The 15,839-nt window shown below is 38.5% G+C and overlaps 1 protein-coding gene across 4 annotated transcripts in view; it reads left to right on the top strand.

Annotated features, from left to right (window-relative positions):
- Positions 1 to 15,839, top strand: part of MDN1 (midasin AAA ATPase 1) — a 94,624-nt gene that overhangs the window by 54,145 nt on the left and 24,640 nt on the right. For all 4 annotated transcript variants that reach the window (XM_071445742.1, XM_071445732.1, XM_071445723.1 and 1 more), the window contains exons 53-72: positions 389 to 522; positions 1,118 to 1,278; positions 1,615 to 1,735; positions 2,883 to 3,093; positions 3,235 to 3,466; positions 4,288 to 4,414; positions 5,292 to 5,462; positions 5,605 to 5,819; positions 5,915 to 6,296; positions 6,479 to 6,588; positions 7,677 to 8,373; positions 9,335 to 9,496; positions 10,151 to 10,424; positions 11,389 to 11,624; positions 12,266 to 12,361; positions 12,594 to 12,688; positions 13,361 to 13,485; positions 14,685 to 14,831; positions 15,136 to 15,245; positions 15,679 to 15,752. In XM_071445742.1, the coding sequence (XP_071301843.1) occupies positions 389 to 522; positions 1,118 to 1,278; positions 1,615 to 1,735; positions 2,883 to 3,093; positions 3,235 to 3,466; positions 4,288 to 4,414; positions 5,292 to 5,462; positions 5,605 to 5,819; positions 5,915 to 6,296; positions 6,479 to 6,588; positions 7,677 to 8,373; positions 9,335 to 9,496; positions 10,151 to 10,424; positions 11,389 to 11,624; positions 12,266 to 12,361; positions 12,594 to 12,688; positions 13,361 to 13,485; positions 14,685 to 14,831; positions 15,136 to 15,245; positions 15,679 to 15,752 (3,880 nt within the window). The remainder of the gene's footprint in view (positions 1 to 388; positions 523 to 1,117; positions 1,279 to 1,614; positions 1,736 to 2,882; positions 3,094 to 3,234; positions 3,467 to 4,287; positions 4,415 to 5,291; positions 5,463 to 5,604; positions 5,820 to 5,914; positions 6,297 to 6,478; positions 6,589 to 7,676; positions 8,374 to 9,334; positions 9,497 to 10,150; positions 10,425 to 11,388; positions 11,625 to 12,265; positions 12,362 to 12,593; positions 12,689 to 13,360; positions 13,486 to 14,684; positions 14,832 to 15,135; positions 15,246 to 15,678; positions 15,753 to 15,839) is intronic.

Below are 15,839 nucleotides of genomic sequence, written 5' to 3'. Positions count from 1 at the left end.
AAACTGGAATAGTGTTCTGTCTTTAGCTAGCAAGAATAACCAAATTCTTCAGCTGTGTTTTTATGTAAGTGGGAAGTTTTACTTCTAAAACAAAGGGTAAAATTTAGTGATGAAGTTAGTGTACTGCATAGAAACAATTGATCAAGGAATCCCTTATTATGGGTTTTTTAATATATGTATAAACTGCATAGAGGTAACCGGGCATTGTGTAAATAATGAAGGGCTACTTGTATAGCTTCATTTCTTGGATCTTTTCAGGTTGTGGTTTATTTCTCAATGCTAGAGAGGTTCTAGTGATCAGAAGTTGACCAAGTTGACCCACATGTGTCATGTGATGTGGCTGCAATATTCAGTCTCTGCCTTTCTTTTCCTTTTCCCCAAACCTCAGATCCAGGAAGTTACAACTGTCTTCCTCACGTAGTCGTGGTCAACCTTGCTGCTTTCTTTGAACTTTGGGATGCATTTGCACTTCACTGGGTGAAGTCTACTCAGGTGGCCTTAAGTGATGATGACACTCATAATGTGAGTAGATTTTCCATTGTACATTTATGGAAATTAAGTGAAATGAGATTGTGTGCAGAACACTTTTTTTTAGTTTCAGGTGCCATGAAATAAAGTGCAGTGCTTCTGTTTGTATTCAGAATATGCCTAACAGTAGGCAAACAATCATGTTTGTTTCAGTTGCTGTATTTGTGTCCTCTAATACTTGCTTAGGATGGCATGAAGTGTGCTGTAGGAGTGCCTGTTTCTCTCCACTGATGATAAACAGAGTATCCATTTCTATCTGTGATAAGAATGACATCTGACATGCAGGCCACAGAGGTGGTTCACTTCTCCCTTTCCCTTTTCAGACCATGAATATCATTTTGCTGAAATCTTGACATTGTAGATTTGTTGAGGGATTGGTTGATTTTGGCTGCTGTAGTTCCCCTTGCTGGTGTGGTATTTTTAGAGAGCCTGTACTTGAGTCCTGGTTGTGTAGCACTAAATACAAAACGTTGTGGGACTCTGAAGTTAATACAAGTGATGGTGGTTTTGCTTTTTCTCCTGCTTGAAGTAAGAAGTGTTGTGTAACCTGTGGCAGGGGTAACTCTGTAACCCCCTTGGCTGGTTCTAGGTTCTGTGCTGCTCGCTGTGGCGGGACCGGCTCTGGGCCGTCTCTGACTCTGTCACCGTGGATTCACCAGGGTTGTCACTCCTGGCTCTGCACTGGCACTGGGTCATGAAACACCTCATTGACAGAATTCCTCAGATGCTTATTGGGTCAGACCAGACCAAGTGAGTGGCTTTGTTTAGTGGTGTTTGATTTGTTTCTGTTAAATAGCTGTATAAATTACTCTTTTCTGTAGCATTATAGCTGCTAAGCATTGTTTAGATTAGTGTCCCAAGTTTTGTTCCATTAGTGATGCAAGTAACATCATTTACTTTTAAAATCTGTGTTTCCTACCACTGTGCTTCTGCTTGCTCAAATGATCATCTAGAATTTTACCCCTTTAGTAAAAGAATACTTATACATCCTTATACATCCTTTTGTCTTGTTTCTCAAACTTTTGTTAACTGTGGGCTTTTTTCCTCCCCTCTGTCCCTCCCTTTTTTTATTTTTTCCTCTACAAGGATTTCCAGGGAAATTCAATCCATTTCACAGCAGATTCAGAACTGCTTGGTCAATCCTGCTGGTAATTCAGCCAATATGAAGATACTACAGAAGTCTCTAGGAAGACCCCTTCCTTTTAAGGTATCGATATTATGTTTGCAAAGGATTTGTATTTCCAGCAATGTCCAGATAGGCTTTAATATATTTACAGCACTTGCTTTTCAGGACAGAAAAGCACAATTTTTTCTATTTTTAAGATTGATTAAAAAAAATTTCAGCACATGTTAATATACATATCTTTTGAGAAATATATCAGTTACCCAGAGATAGCATTTCTACTATTAATTATGCTATGTTAAGAAAATATTTATGTCATAGAAAGGGGGACTTAAGCATAAAAATATTACTCCTTGCTGTGTTTTGGAGGCCTGTGAATATCAGTATGCCACTTGCTTATTCAGTGAACATAGGTGTATTTAGAACAGCCTATGCACTTCCTTTTATACAGCACAGGATGGGGCTGCCTTATGACTTCCCAAAACAAGGCCTTTAAAATTTGAAAGTTTTGGAGTTTGCTCTTCATATATTTCAGAATCTGTTGTAATTAATTTTTTAAAAAATATTTCAGTGAATTTTTTAAAGAGTACAAGTCCCTGTTTAAAAGGAGCACACAAGTAGTCATGTGCAGTTGTGTTGGTCACTAGTGCTTAGACCTAGGTTTTTATGACCTTCTCTCTCAAGGATACTGAGCTATCAAAAAATGCACATAGTTACTTTATGAGACTGAAAAACATTCATTGCTTACTAAGGATTTGGAAAGATCCAAATGTATTTAGGCATCCAAATGTATCTAATATATCTAAGCCTCCAAATGGATTTAAATTGCAGGTGCAAACTGTAATTTCTTGTAAGTGACAGTAGCTCCTGGTATTTTTAAATTATTTTGTATATTTATTGCCCTTGATTTAGGTAAATTGCCCAGTTGAGGTACTATTTGTCTGCATGATCTATGTAGTTTCTTCATGAAGAGGAAAAACCCTAACTTGACAAGGAGGAATTGTAGCCACCTGTTTTAATTTCTGTCTTCCTGCTGTATTGAGTCAGGCTACTAAAAGATTATTTTTAGGCTGTTGTTGCAGGCTGGTTATGTATGCTTGTACTTTAATTGTCTGCATGTGAATTTGAAATCTTAGTTTTGTCTGCAGTCACAAATCTTGTTTGTGGTGTTGTTGAAACAAATTGTCTGAAACAATTGTGCTGAAACAAATTGTCCTTCTCGTGTTTCTAGGATAAACTGGGCATGGAATGTTTTTCTCAGTTAAAAGCTCTCAGCAAACCACTGAACATCTTGGAGCTAAGATTGGCCTGTGGAGACACTAGATGGCAGGAAAAAATGTGCTGTGTGAAAATTGCTGCCACAGGAGTGAAGATGAAGAAAGCATTGCTGCAAGCTGATGGCCTGATAATAAGAGCCAATCATTTAGAAGATGTTAGTCTGGGTAGGTTACACTTGTGAAGAGCCCAGCAGGATGATTTCTGACATCTCCATTCTTTTGTACACTCATGGAAAGGATGTTAAATGTTCACTGACAAGAAACATAGTACATATATTTATGTGCCTCTTTTATTCTGTCAAACAGGTCAGCTACAGACATTTTTGAAAGCTGTGCATTCACAGCTGAGAGCACAAGGAGTCACATACAGTTATTCAGAAGAAAGGCTTCCTGAAGACACCATTTCCAGCCAGTTAGACCCTGCCCTGCTAAGCCAGCTCTGCAGTCAAGTTCAGCTGTGGCCTGCAATGGAATACATAGGGGTGCTCTGGCAGTACAAACTAACAGCAGATTACTTGGCCAAGGCTTGTGCAAGAAGGTAAGAAGAAGTTTGGAGAAAGAACTCCTGTATTCCTTTCATGATATTCCAAATCCCTAGCTAGAAGCTGTAACTTTGGTGCTTTATATCTGCATGTAAATCTGTATATATGTATTTGTGATTCATATACACCTGTGTATGTGTATCAGGAATCAATACAAGGTGTTTTCATTGTATTGCTGGGGGCTACCACAGAAAAACAGAATTAGACCTGGAGATGAAGGAAGTAGACTAGCATGCATGCTTCCTTTTGTGTAAACTATACACACATAGAATTATAGTTTTAAATAACATTATTAATTTAAGAAGTGTTGGTGTTGTTTTAAGGGGACAAGTGTATTTATTTTTAGTCTGGTTTGCCATTCCTTAAAAAAAAGATAATCATTTATGGAGTTCAGTGAAAGTAATTTTTTTGTGTAATGAGACTCTTAGAGTCAGTGGTTCACTCTTGAATTCAGCAAAGTTCTGACTTTTCACAAAAGCTATAAAGCTAGAAAATGGTTTTTCCCCAAATGTTTTGTGTGTTTTGCTCAACATGGAGCTTCTAGCTACAGGAGATTACACTTTTCCCCCTTTTCTTGTGTTTAGATTTTGTTAGCTTTGAAGAATTCAAGAGTTTTGAGTATTATTTGAGTGCTTGTTCTTCCCTAACATTTGGAATGCAGTCATTTTAACCTTTTGGTGACTTTGCTTGCCATTCCTAATTGGTTTTACTATCCAAGTGTTGGAACTGTGATGGTTGGTATTCCAACATCCAAGTGATTTATTTCGTGTGCCCTGCTTAAGCACTGCTTAGGTTGTATTTTTTTTACCTGCTACAGGAAGAACTGCAGTCAAGACTTAAGCATCTGTTCAGATCTAGCTCAGTTCATAGCTTTTTCTCTGAAGCTGACACCAGCTGCTTCTCACCAGCTCTCTGGACTGTGGCACTTGTTGCACCTTAATGAAGTAAGAACAAATTTTATTTTAATTTAATTTAATCAGATCTTTAGTTTAATTAATCTTCCTGAAGTTTTCAAAGGTTCTTCAAAATATGAATATCACTTAAGATTTTTGACATGCAGTTTTTCTATGTCTGCCTGACAAAAGCTGTTCCTTCTTTTAACAAGAAAGGTTAATAACTGTGAGCCTTGAGAAAATGCAATTAAGACACCATGTTGAAAGATAAAATACAATAAAATCTCAAATAAAATAGTCTGTTTGGTAGTATTGTTCCATACATCCATCTGTGACCTAATGGGCAATTGTTTGGATGGCAGGTGCCAGCCTGGTTGTATCTATGTATTCAAAGTAATTCTGTGCTGAAAAATGCTTTCCTCTGTTCCCATGCCTCTAAAATTTTTTAGTTCTGTTGCAAATCAAACAGACTGATAAAGCTACTGATGCATTTTCTGTAGAACATTTAATAACTCTGCTTAGTATTTATTGTACAGTGGTTGTGTTCCCACAAAGCACAGTAAAACACAAAGTTCACCTTTAATGCTTCAGAGCAGAGTATTGGATGGCTTTACCTGTTTCATGCCTCTGCATCCTTGTGTGTTGTAACAAAAGGTTGCACAGACATGGACTACAGGCTGTATTCTAACAATTTGCTCTGTAAACATGCTGCATATTTCACAGACAGGAGACAGTGCTGACCTCAGGAAGTTTACTCTTCATTGAGGAGATGCAAGCAAATGCTACATGAATTTGAAAGGATCTTGGAGAGTATCTTGGACTATCCCTACTGAAAAACAGAATCATACTTTCTTTGTACATGTGTGTGCTTAATTTTCTTTTGCTCCCTGTACATTATTCTCACCTCTAGGTTTTTGTTTCTCCTTAGATATCCCCTGAAGAAATGTCTCTTCTGTCATCTCAGCTAGTTAATGCTGTGTTAGCATCCTTTTGGAGCAGTACTTTCACCACGGACCCAGATTACTGGTTGACCTGGAGGCCACTGCCTGCAGCAGAGGAAAACAAATTCTCTAAATCCCATGTGAACCATTCTATGAAGGTTTGTCTCTTCTGATCTAATCAAATTCTAGGCTGAATGCTCTTGTTGACTAATTCAAGTTTTCTAAAGCAATATTGTAAAGTTCTAGCATAGTCAGAGCAAGTTGCATCTGAATGATCTCACTCTTAATCTCTTGATTCAGGGCCCAGGCATTTTGACCCGAGCTGTTTTCTCAAAGTGCTTCTTTGAAATTCTAACTAGTAGCAGCAAGACAAGCCAGTGGGATGTGAGTGGGCTTCCTGTCTTGTCATCATCCCATGTAACACTGGGAGAATGGATGGAGAGAGCACAGCAGCTTCACAAAGTCAGCACAGTGCTGTGGACCAACCTGGCTGTCTCTTCAATAGCAGATTTTAAGTATGACCTCTTTTCTATATATTTGTTATTTAAATCAAGCATGTTACAGAAGGTTGCTTACTGTGTGTAAATATTTTCTCATTCCTTTTCTTCAGACACACAGATGCTAGACTGCAAGGAATAATGCTAGGCAGACTGCTCTCTGCCCTGGTAGATCTGATTCCAGTGGATCTTCAAGAAGAATTTTTGGAGTGCTGTGAGAAGCTTTACCTCAAGGATCCTATTGCATATGAGTACCTTCTCAAGATACTTGAAAGCATCACTGATCAGGAATTACTTCCTAAAGAATTCCTGTTCCTTCTGCTCACTTGCTTGCATCAGTTCTATGGGGAAGGGCTTCAGGAGTTACCGGAGACGGCTTGGCGAGGAAGCCTCTGGGTGAGCATTGCCTTGGTGCAGATCCAGATGTGGATTCCACAGACCAGGTTTGATCCAGCTGTTAAAAGAGAATACAAGCTCAAGTACTCAAAAGAAGAGGTGAGTATGAAGCCAAGTTGGCTTTTACCTTTGTTATGTGTAAAATCAATGCAGAGGAGTTTGGCTTGGTCATGATTTTTAAACTATACCGTTAGAACTTCTTCTAATGTTCAAGAAGTTGATGTACCTCCTTGGTTACTAAAATAAGAACTGCTGTGAGTGGTTTATTCTTTCCTTTTTAGTTATACCAGCTGGAGTGTGAATGGAAAACACATGATTTTTCATGTCAGCTGCATACAGGAAAAAGTATTGAAGATGAAACAGTCAGCAACTATATTCATCCCCATATCAGGTAACACCTAGGCACTGAACCCATCTCTTTTAGAGTGGACATGTCATCTTTGAGTGCTCAAGCTCTGAAGCTTTACAATTTTTCTCTCTTTCTGTAGAAACTAGAGTTGCTGGTTTTAAAGTATCAATTTACATGTTGAGGTGGTAGAGAAGAAGCAGCTGTGCTCCTTACTTGCAATAAGGAATTGTCTGTACACTTTGTACTGCTGAAAATAGAATAATTAAAGCAGTGGCCATCATATATTGATGTTGAAACCATGCCCAGAAGTAAAAACAATGCCATACATTTAAATTACAGTACTTTCCTTAAATGTGACAATATTATCAATCAGCTGAAGTGAGATGAATTATATATCACTGTAGTTTCTCAAGGCCATTATATGTGCCAGTGCTATTTTGCAAAGTTCTTCAGCTGATATTACTGGGGGAAAATCTGCATAGTGTATTTTAGCAATAGCCTTTGCCTGTGTTGCAGTGGATGAATTAAATTTCTTACCAAACAGAGTAGAGTACACTGTTGATAATCAGAATCTGTAGTCACTGTTATTTTGTTTGGGGCTTTTTGTAGCTTTTTTTTATCAGAGGAACTTGAGGAGAAAATTTTCAGCAAAGAGCTTTCTCTTTTCTGTAGCCTTCAGGTGTGTTCTGTGTACATGAAGATAAAAACTGTCTGTTATTCATTATTTTCCACTTTCAGTAGGAATTCTTGATTTATTATTATACATATAGAGGCTCTGGTAGTTCCATACTACTGCTTAAAGAGATGATAATAATTGAAAGCAGGTTCTGAATGGATGAGTTTTACCAATTGCTTGTGGTAATATTATTTTTTTTCTTAATGCTCACAGAGCTGTCAGGTAGTAAGAAAAAAGTACTTGAAGTTTGTTGAAGTGGCAGGGAGAGAAGAAATCTACGTCTGTGGGCTAAAAGGCTGTCTCTTGTTTTTTCCTTATTTGCTGTTTCACAAAAATAGCAGAGTATTTTCTGATTAATCTTCTCCTGTATCTAACTGCTATGTTAGATCCATTTAAACAAGTTCGTATGAAAAGTATTCCCATGTCTAAAGCGGCCAATGTTATTTCTTAACAGGCTGTTGCATGAAAGAATGCAAAGGCTGAAGGAGCAAATAAGCAGTCTTTCTAGAAGGAAGGCCTTCAGGCCTCCAGCTCCTCTGTATGATTGCTTGTACCAGGAGGCTCACCAGTACATCAGCAGCATAGCACGGGTTTCCTCAGTCCAGGACCTTCTAGCCCGCCTCCTGCAGCTCCTCCGTGGAGAGAGACCTAAATCACTGCAGGCTGCACAGAACCTGTTAAATGAAGAGGCATCGTGGCAACAGTCACACCATCAGTTTCGAAAACACCTGGCAGAGGAGTATGCTGTGTTCCCTGATGCCATCGCTCCCCTCCAGGCTGCCATCGTGCAGCTGCAGCACGGCATGCGATTAGTGGCTTCTGAGGCGAGCGCAGTGCTGCAGAGCTCTGTGTGCCCTGCTGATCTCAGCAACCTCCTCGCTTCTTTGCTGGCATTTCCTTCTGTTGGCCGGGCCTTTCCCACTTACTTTGCTCGGGCAGAAATTTTATGCTCAGTGAATTCAGTTGGGCTACTTAAAGGACTTAAAAAGTTCTCTCTGAAGCATCCTGAGGGAGGATCTGAGGGAGCTGAGCAGCCTTCCCCAACTCCAGAGCAGCTCCTGGTGAATGCTTTGCTGCATCTTCAATGCCATGTACTGTCCAGAGGAGAGATGGACCCGAAATCTCTGCAGCTCTTCAGACATCTGTGTCGGGTAAGCTCTGGATGCCCATAACTGGGAGCCTTGCTCTGAACTTGTTCCCTGTGGAAGACATGGATCTGCTAAAACAGCTCTAGAGGAGGGCCACAGGAATAATCACGATGCTGGAACACCCCTCTTGTGAAAGAAAGGCTGACAGAGTTGAGGTTGTACAGCTGGGGGAAGACATGTCTCTGAGGAGACCTTGTTGTGGCTTTTCAGCTTATAAAAAGGAGGGAAGGAGACTTTTCACCCAGGCTTGTAGAACAGAGCATAAGAGTTTTAAACTGAAATAAGGAAAATCTAGATAGAATATAAAAATAATTGTTTAGAAATGTGTATGGTGAGACACAGGAACTGGTTATCCATAGAAGTTGTGGATGCTGCAACCCTGAAAGTGTTTGAGAGTGATTGGATGAGGCTTTGAGCAACCTGGTCTAGTGGAAGATGTCCCTGCCCATGGCAGAGGGGTTGTATTAGATGATCTTTAGAGGTCCTTATCTTGATAATTATTAGTAGGATGTTCTTTATAATCTTCTAATTTTTTCCCAATTAATTGTAAAAGATAATCTAGTATACTGGATTAACTTGTTTGAATTTATCAAGGCATAAAACAATAGTCTGTAATAATTAGTAAAGATTTTATTTATGTAAGAAAAACTCCAAGCAGCAAAACCCAAAGTTGGACACACACAGAAAAATGCACCCCAATGCTAACTTTGTGGAGAGTTTCTTTATTAAATGTTTAGGAAAGGAGATTAGAACTTGGTCAAGTACTCTGTTGTGTATTGTCTTTACATTTTCCTCATTAGCTTGTTAAGAGGGTAACTCACAAATGTTAGATGGCTTTGATTTCTACTGTTGTAGACCACAGAGGAGGGAAGAGCCCAGCAAAATAGATGCTGCCCCATTGATGGAATAGAGCTGATGTTAAACACTGACAAGTGTAGAAGCATCTTGTTCTGTGTTTCCTTAGGCAATTGTAAACGAATGGGATGAGCAGGAGCGCGGTGCCCAGGAGCAGGAGGCCATGGAACGCAGCCTGTACAGGTACAGGAGTAAAAGCCACGGGAAAGGACGGAGCGAGGAAGAAGAGGAAGAAGAAGAATTCAGGAGGAGATTTCCTTTTCATGAAAAGGTAATAAATTACATCTGAAGTTGCTCCTGAAAGTAAATGCTTTAAATGACATGAGGAATGAAGCAGTTTTTCTTTCAACCAAAAGCCAAATTGGGGCAGATTTTGATAGGTATTCAGTGATGTGCTTGTGGTTTATTTCACCTTCTGGTTGAAAAATGTTTTTGGGATTAATTTCCAGGCTTGAACTGTACTGTGGTTTGGGTGAAAAATCCCAAATTATATAACTGAACGATAATATAGTTACTTGTAAAAAGCTGGAATATTTTTTGTTTAGCAAGTAAGGTCATCTGAGGTTCTACTATAGGTGGAGAAAGCTGATCTCCTTGATTAAATAAAGCAGCTGGGACAGAATGGTTCAGGTCCTCAAGCAACCACGCAGTGTTGAGGTGGTTTATCAGCAGACACAGATGCTGCTTCTTTTTCTGCAAAGGGGTTTAGTTGGCAGCAGCCCAGGGTTCACTGTACTGCACTCCTGCCTGCTGTAGTTACACCCTGAAATGTTCTGTACACCTGTGTTCAGTTTCAGACTGGCAGTCTGTCTATATGGTACCAGCTGCAAATCATTAGCATGTCGTTGCAATGCCAAAAAAAGCAAAAGAGGAGGTAGAGAGAGGAGACAATAAAATTTACTATTGATTATCATGTAATTTGCAGGACTTTGAAGATATCACAGCTCAGCCAAGCTTAGAAGAAAAAATGGAAACTGGAGATCCAGTGGAAGACCAGCTGGAAGTTGACAGAGCCCTTTTGTCCAAGAGCTCCATGCAAACAGTAATGAAGGTTCATCAGCAGTTGTGCTTAAACTTTGCTCGATCCCTGTGGTATCAACAGAGTCTGCCTTCTCATCAAGCCAAGCATTATTTCAGTGCATTTATTTCCTGCTATCAGACTGGTGCATGCCTGGTGTCACAATTCTATCCTTTAATTGGTAAGACTGCTAGCAGTATTTCAGATATGCCAGTTTAGATTTGTAAAGATTTGTTTCAAAATAATCACAATACAGGTCATGAAACACACCTGTTATGGGGGAAATGCACAAAACAGAAAATCCTTTTCACAGAGAATTTGTCCCATGTTCAGAATTGTCTTGTGGAATGCTTTGATTTTTTATTCTTCTATGCATTTTTTTAATTCCATTTGGTAATACAGAAGACCAACACAGTTTAAAAATGTATTGACTGCTGAGTGAAATTTTGATCATAGGATCTGCATAGTCCTGTGGAAGATAAAGCACTTGAAGAAATTTCTCAGAAGTAAATTTTGCAATGAAGTTCATTAAAGAATTGTTTTAAATTTAGCTTATGTATATAAAGTAAAAAGAAAAACGATAGCATGGGGTTTTTATTCCACCCTGAATTGTCAAAAACTTGATGTGTAAGTTTTTTAAACAATGTGTGAGAACTCAGAATCATCACTTGTTAAAGCACAGCTATGTTTTTCAGTTCTGATCTAGGCATGTGTGCAATTAAGATGAAGTGAATAAGGGCTGTTGTTTCTACCATGCCTTATTTTTGTGTTTGCCCCTGAGCCATAATGTATGTGGGATTACTTTTGTGTGTTGGATTACTTTTCCACTGAGCCTTACTTTATAGTGGTATCTCCTTGATGTAGATTTATATACAGACAATCTGTCCTTCTGACAGGATTACAGCCTGTCTTTATAACACTCCTTGTACTTTCATATAAAAATCTGATAAAATAGAGAATATAAACTCTAAGTATGTCTTGTGTTCCATACTCCATCTCATTGTTCCAGTGGTATAGTCTTTTACCCTTGGAAAAGATAACATGCTAAGGCTTGGGATACAGGGGGGAAAAAAACCCTAACTTTATCTATTCAACTGAGAAAAGAACTAACAGCATGTGTGGTGTCTTCCTTACTTGCTTCCTAGGTGCTGAAATGAATGACAGTCTTTTGGGAAGCCAACTTCTGCTGAGCACTCTTCTTCACAATACCTTTTTTGAGGAAGTAACTTCAGATCTTGTGCTGCAGCAAGATGGCCCTTATGACTTCTATCAGCACCCCAATATTCAGCAAGTCCGACAGTGCCAACCTGTACTTGACAATTTTGCTAAAGAAATAAATGGGCTACTGCAGGAATGGCCAGAGCATCCTGTACTTGTGCAGGTAAAAACAAATATTTGAAGCATTTTAGGATTACGTTTATGTGTATGTGTATAGATATGCATAGACATGTGCATACACACTGATATGCTTGCACAGATGTTGTATTACTCATGCAGATGTTTTGAAGTCATACCTGTTTATTCATAAGAGGTATAGGTATTGCTGTATGTATTATAGCTGTTCTGTTTTAATCATGAAATGTTAAGTGGAATTCTGCCAAGTCTGAACTTAAGAGTTTTAAGCAGTCTTCAGTCTGCCATAGCTCAAAGATCCCTGAGGTCTTGCTGCTTCTACTCAGTTTTCTTCTGAAGTTCTTTCTTTCATAATGCTTTAGAATAGTTATTTTTAGTCCCTCTTACAGAATCTATGTTGTCTTAAGGTTACATTTCGTGGGGTGATGTAGAAACTCAGATTCCAGATGAGCTCTTAGCCTTAGGTAATTTGTGCTGCCTTCTCCAAGTGCATTGGCCTTACTGAATTCCTAGTGATCTTAAACTAAATTGAGAAAACAGTTTAAAAATGTGTAAAAAAGAAAAAAATTCTTATCTCTTGTGAGGGTCAGTTATGCTCATAGAAATTAACTGAATTTCATGGCTTCTGTTGAAGTGCAGCTACTGAATGTTTTTGGTTTTGTTCTGCAGCTGTTAGTTGTGATGGACAGAATCCGGAGTTTTCCACTTTCTAGTCCTCTCTCAAAGTTTCTGAATGGCTTGGAAATTCTTCTTGCAAAGGCACAGGTAAGAAGAAGTCTATGGTAAAGTTCATTTTTCTCTTTATGTTTCCTTATCTATATTTAGTACCACGTGACAAACACAGTACATGGAAGCTGTTTGTCAGGATTTCGGGGAGTGAACTTGCTCCATGCTGAAAGTTTAAAGAGCAAGAACCCAGTAATCCAGAATGATGCAATGAGTTTTGCCAGGCAGTGACTCATTTCTGGCTGTGTGAAGGGGAATTTTTCTTTTCTAGGACTGGGAGGAGAACGCCAGCCGGGCCTTGTCCCTGCGGAAGCACCTGGATCTGGTCACACAGCTGATCATTCAGTGGCGCAGATTGGAGTTGAAGTAAGAATTATCCTTCCATGCTGCTTTTCCTTAGATACTGTCAGCTTTCATCTCCACATGGAGGCACATTCCAATACAGAATTGCCTTAATTTTGGAACATGCTTCTGTCGATCTGTCATGGTGAAAATATGTGAGGGAAGGAGACCACCAGTGAGGAGCTGTAGTGGATCAGAATGAGCATGTCCAGGCTCTGGTGACTCTGTTTGCCTCAGGAGAAGTAGAAACAATATTTTACCAGTGCTCTCCTGTTTTCATCCAAGTGTTTCCTGAGCCTGTAGGGTTTTGTCTGTTTAATAACTATCATTAAATTGTCCTTAAAAATTATTTTCCAGTCTCCCGTTTAAGACCACATGAAATTTTTATAGCCACAGTGTGTCACAATCAGGAATCCCACAAGTCTACCTCAATTTCTGAGAAAATAAACTTTTAAACCTGTCTCTGATGGATTTTGCTTTACCCTCTCTTTTTTTCTTCTCTCATATATAATAATGGTAGCAAAACAATGATCCTCAGAAATCGTATATATTAAGCTAATGTGCAGATTCTTTCATCCTGCTACATTTTCCATTAGTTTAATAGAAACAGAAAACAAACTTTGGTTGTTTTGAACCCAAAGTTCAAAGTACCCATGATATTTTTGATTTCTCTCTCCCTTTTCTTATTGTTTCTAGTTGCTGGTCAGTAAGTTTGGACAATGTTATGAAGCAGCATGTGGAGAAATCCACAAAGCACTGGTTCTCAATCTATCAGATGATTGAGAAGTATGTTCAAGAACAGACAGAGGCAAACACAGAAGGTAAGTGCTGGCCTTAAAATAAATGTGATGCAGTTTCTAGTATGATTATGGTCCTAAATGCCAAACTTTGACAGTGCACTTTCAGGTATAGTTCTTTGCCCACAGTAAATTCCATGACTGTGTAGGGTTTTCCATATGCAGTGAACTTTGTATATATTTGTGAAAACACTTGTGGCTCATAGAGCCTGTGTTGTGATGTAAAGAAAAGATGTCTTTAAAAAGCACCTAAAAGAAAGTAGAATTGTGATAGCTGTACATCATGCATATACAAACATTTCAAACAGATTTGGAGGGTAGGAGGCCTCCATCTGCAACTGGAAAAGGCTCCTTGTTTTTTTAATTGCAGAAAGCATAATTCATATCCCAGCTGAACTGCTTTTAACATTCTGTATAAAGCCTAAAAAATTCTTAGAGTAAGTAGGTTTTGGTACATACTGTTCTTAGCAAATCTGTCTGTATGTGTTCATGTTACATAAAATAGGGGAATGAGGGGCAACACCTTGCCTCCCCCAAATTTAATGGAATTGTAAAGATGAAAGCAGTGTCCTCTGACTTGAGGCCAAATTTCCAATCTCGTGACTACTTAATGCACTTGATGAGCCTCAGATCCTTCAGTTATTACATCTCAAAGAGGACAACATGTCTTCTTCCACAGATAATACCCTAAAGACACTGTATTCTCTACCAGATTCTTCTGCTCTATTTCTGTCCTCATGACTTTGAGGAGTTAAGGAACTGGCAGTGACTTATTTGTGCTGTTGCTTATCATGACTGAAAAAGCCATTCATTCTTAGAGAATAGCAAGTATTCTGTAAATACTCAATGGATTCTGAAATTCAACATATAAGTGACCTTCTCAGTCACTATTTTAATGCTGCTTCTTGTTCCCTTTCCTTTGTTCCAGTGTGGAGTCTGTTAATTTCACTTCTTATTAAATCAGAATTCTTCCCCTCTCTGCCCCTTTCCTATTTTGTTTCGAACTTTTCCTAATTGAGACTCAATATTTAATTGAAAGTTATAAAAACCAGACAACAATCAATTTTTAAGTAAATATTTTAGGGGTGTTTTTGTTTTGTTTTTGTTTTTTTTGTTTTTTTGTTTTTGTTTTGTTTTTTTTTTTTTTGTTTTGTTTTGTTTTTTTGTTTTTTTGTTTTTTGTTTTCTCTCACTTTCTTTCTGAATTTCTGGTGCAATGTTCAGGAACTGAGCAAATGGATCTGAAAACACTGGTCAGCACATTGCAGGCTTTCATTGAAGGCTCTACTCTGGGAGAGTTTCAGGCACGGCTCCAGGTACTGCTGGTTTTCCACTGCCATGTCTTGCTGCTGCCTCAAGTAGCAGAAAAGGGTAAGTTGTTAGCATTATCTCTGATGAGTTACCTATACAGCATTCCAATATTCAGCCATCAGGTGTTCCAGACTTTCCAGACAGGTCACTGAGCTCATAAATAGAACACAAGCCAATAGGGATGTTTTACTGTTGTCCTGTTGGTCAATTTATCCCATCTTTCGGTGTTGCTAAGCTTCCAAAAAAACTGGTGTATATTTATTGTAATGATACTGAAAAATGCCCTCTTGTAAAAGAAGGGTTGTTATTATTATTATTATTATTATTATTATTATTATCATCATCTGTCCCTTCTCCCTTCTAGATGTTCTGTGCAGCATCCTGTGGAATCTATACAATTACTATAAGCAGTTTTCAGAGTGTGTTGAGGCCAAAATCACTGAACTTCGTCAGCCCATAGAAAAAGAACTTAAGGTAAAAGGAGACTTGGCTCAGACAACATATTGGTCTAATCAAAGAAACAGTGGAGCAGAAGCTATTTGAATTTGTCTATAATAGTTCTGTTGGCCACTGAAATCCCTACTAAACATTTTCTTTGACAAGAATTAATTCTTGAGGTGGGGGAGGGGTTGATTGAAAGCTTTAATGTTTGATCAGCCCATTTATCCATGAAGGTTTCTACCCAGGGCTGTTCATTTCACAACATCTGGCTGTGCAGCAGTTTTTATGCAGTGCAAATATTATGTTAATAAGATGCCTGTGCAATAATTTGCTCACTTACTAAAATGTTTGGCATTTTAGGGCTACCAGATCATTGTAGCTGATAAGGTTTAAAGATCATCTTTGATGTGGAAATAGTTAATTTCATTTACATAAGTAATCCCATTGATTATTTTTTTCCTAATAGGAATTTGTGAAGATTTCCAGGTGGAATGATGTCAGCTTCTGGGCTATAAAGCAATCAGTTGAAAAAATACGCAGGTAAGTCAGAACTTAAAATAAAGCTCCCCTTTTTGAAACCTTCTGTCTAGATGATTTCTCTATGATCTTACATTTGAATGCAGAAAT

This window comes from Agelaius tricolor, unplaced genomic scaffold (genome assembly GCF_023055355.1).
Source record: "Agelaius tricolor isolate 1412-34295 unplaced genomic scaffold, bAgeTri1.0.p SCAF_1, whole genome shotgun sequence".
NCBI lineage: Eukaryota > Metazoa > Chordata > Aves > Passeriformes > Icteridae > Agelaius > Agelaius tricolor.
Note: the sequence above shows the minus strand (reverse complement) of the source record. Positions and strands in the feature narration are given on the sequence as shown.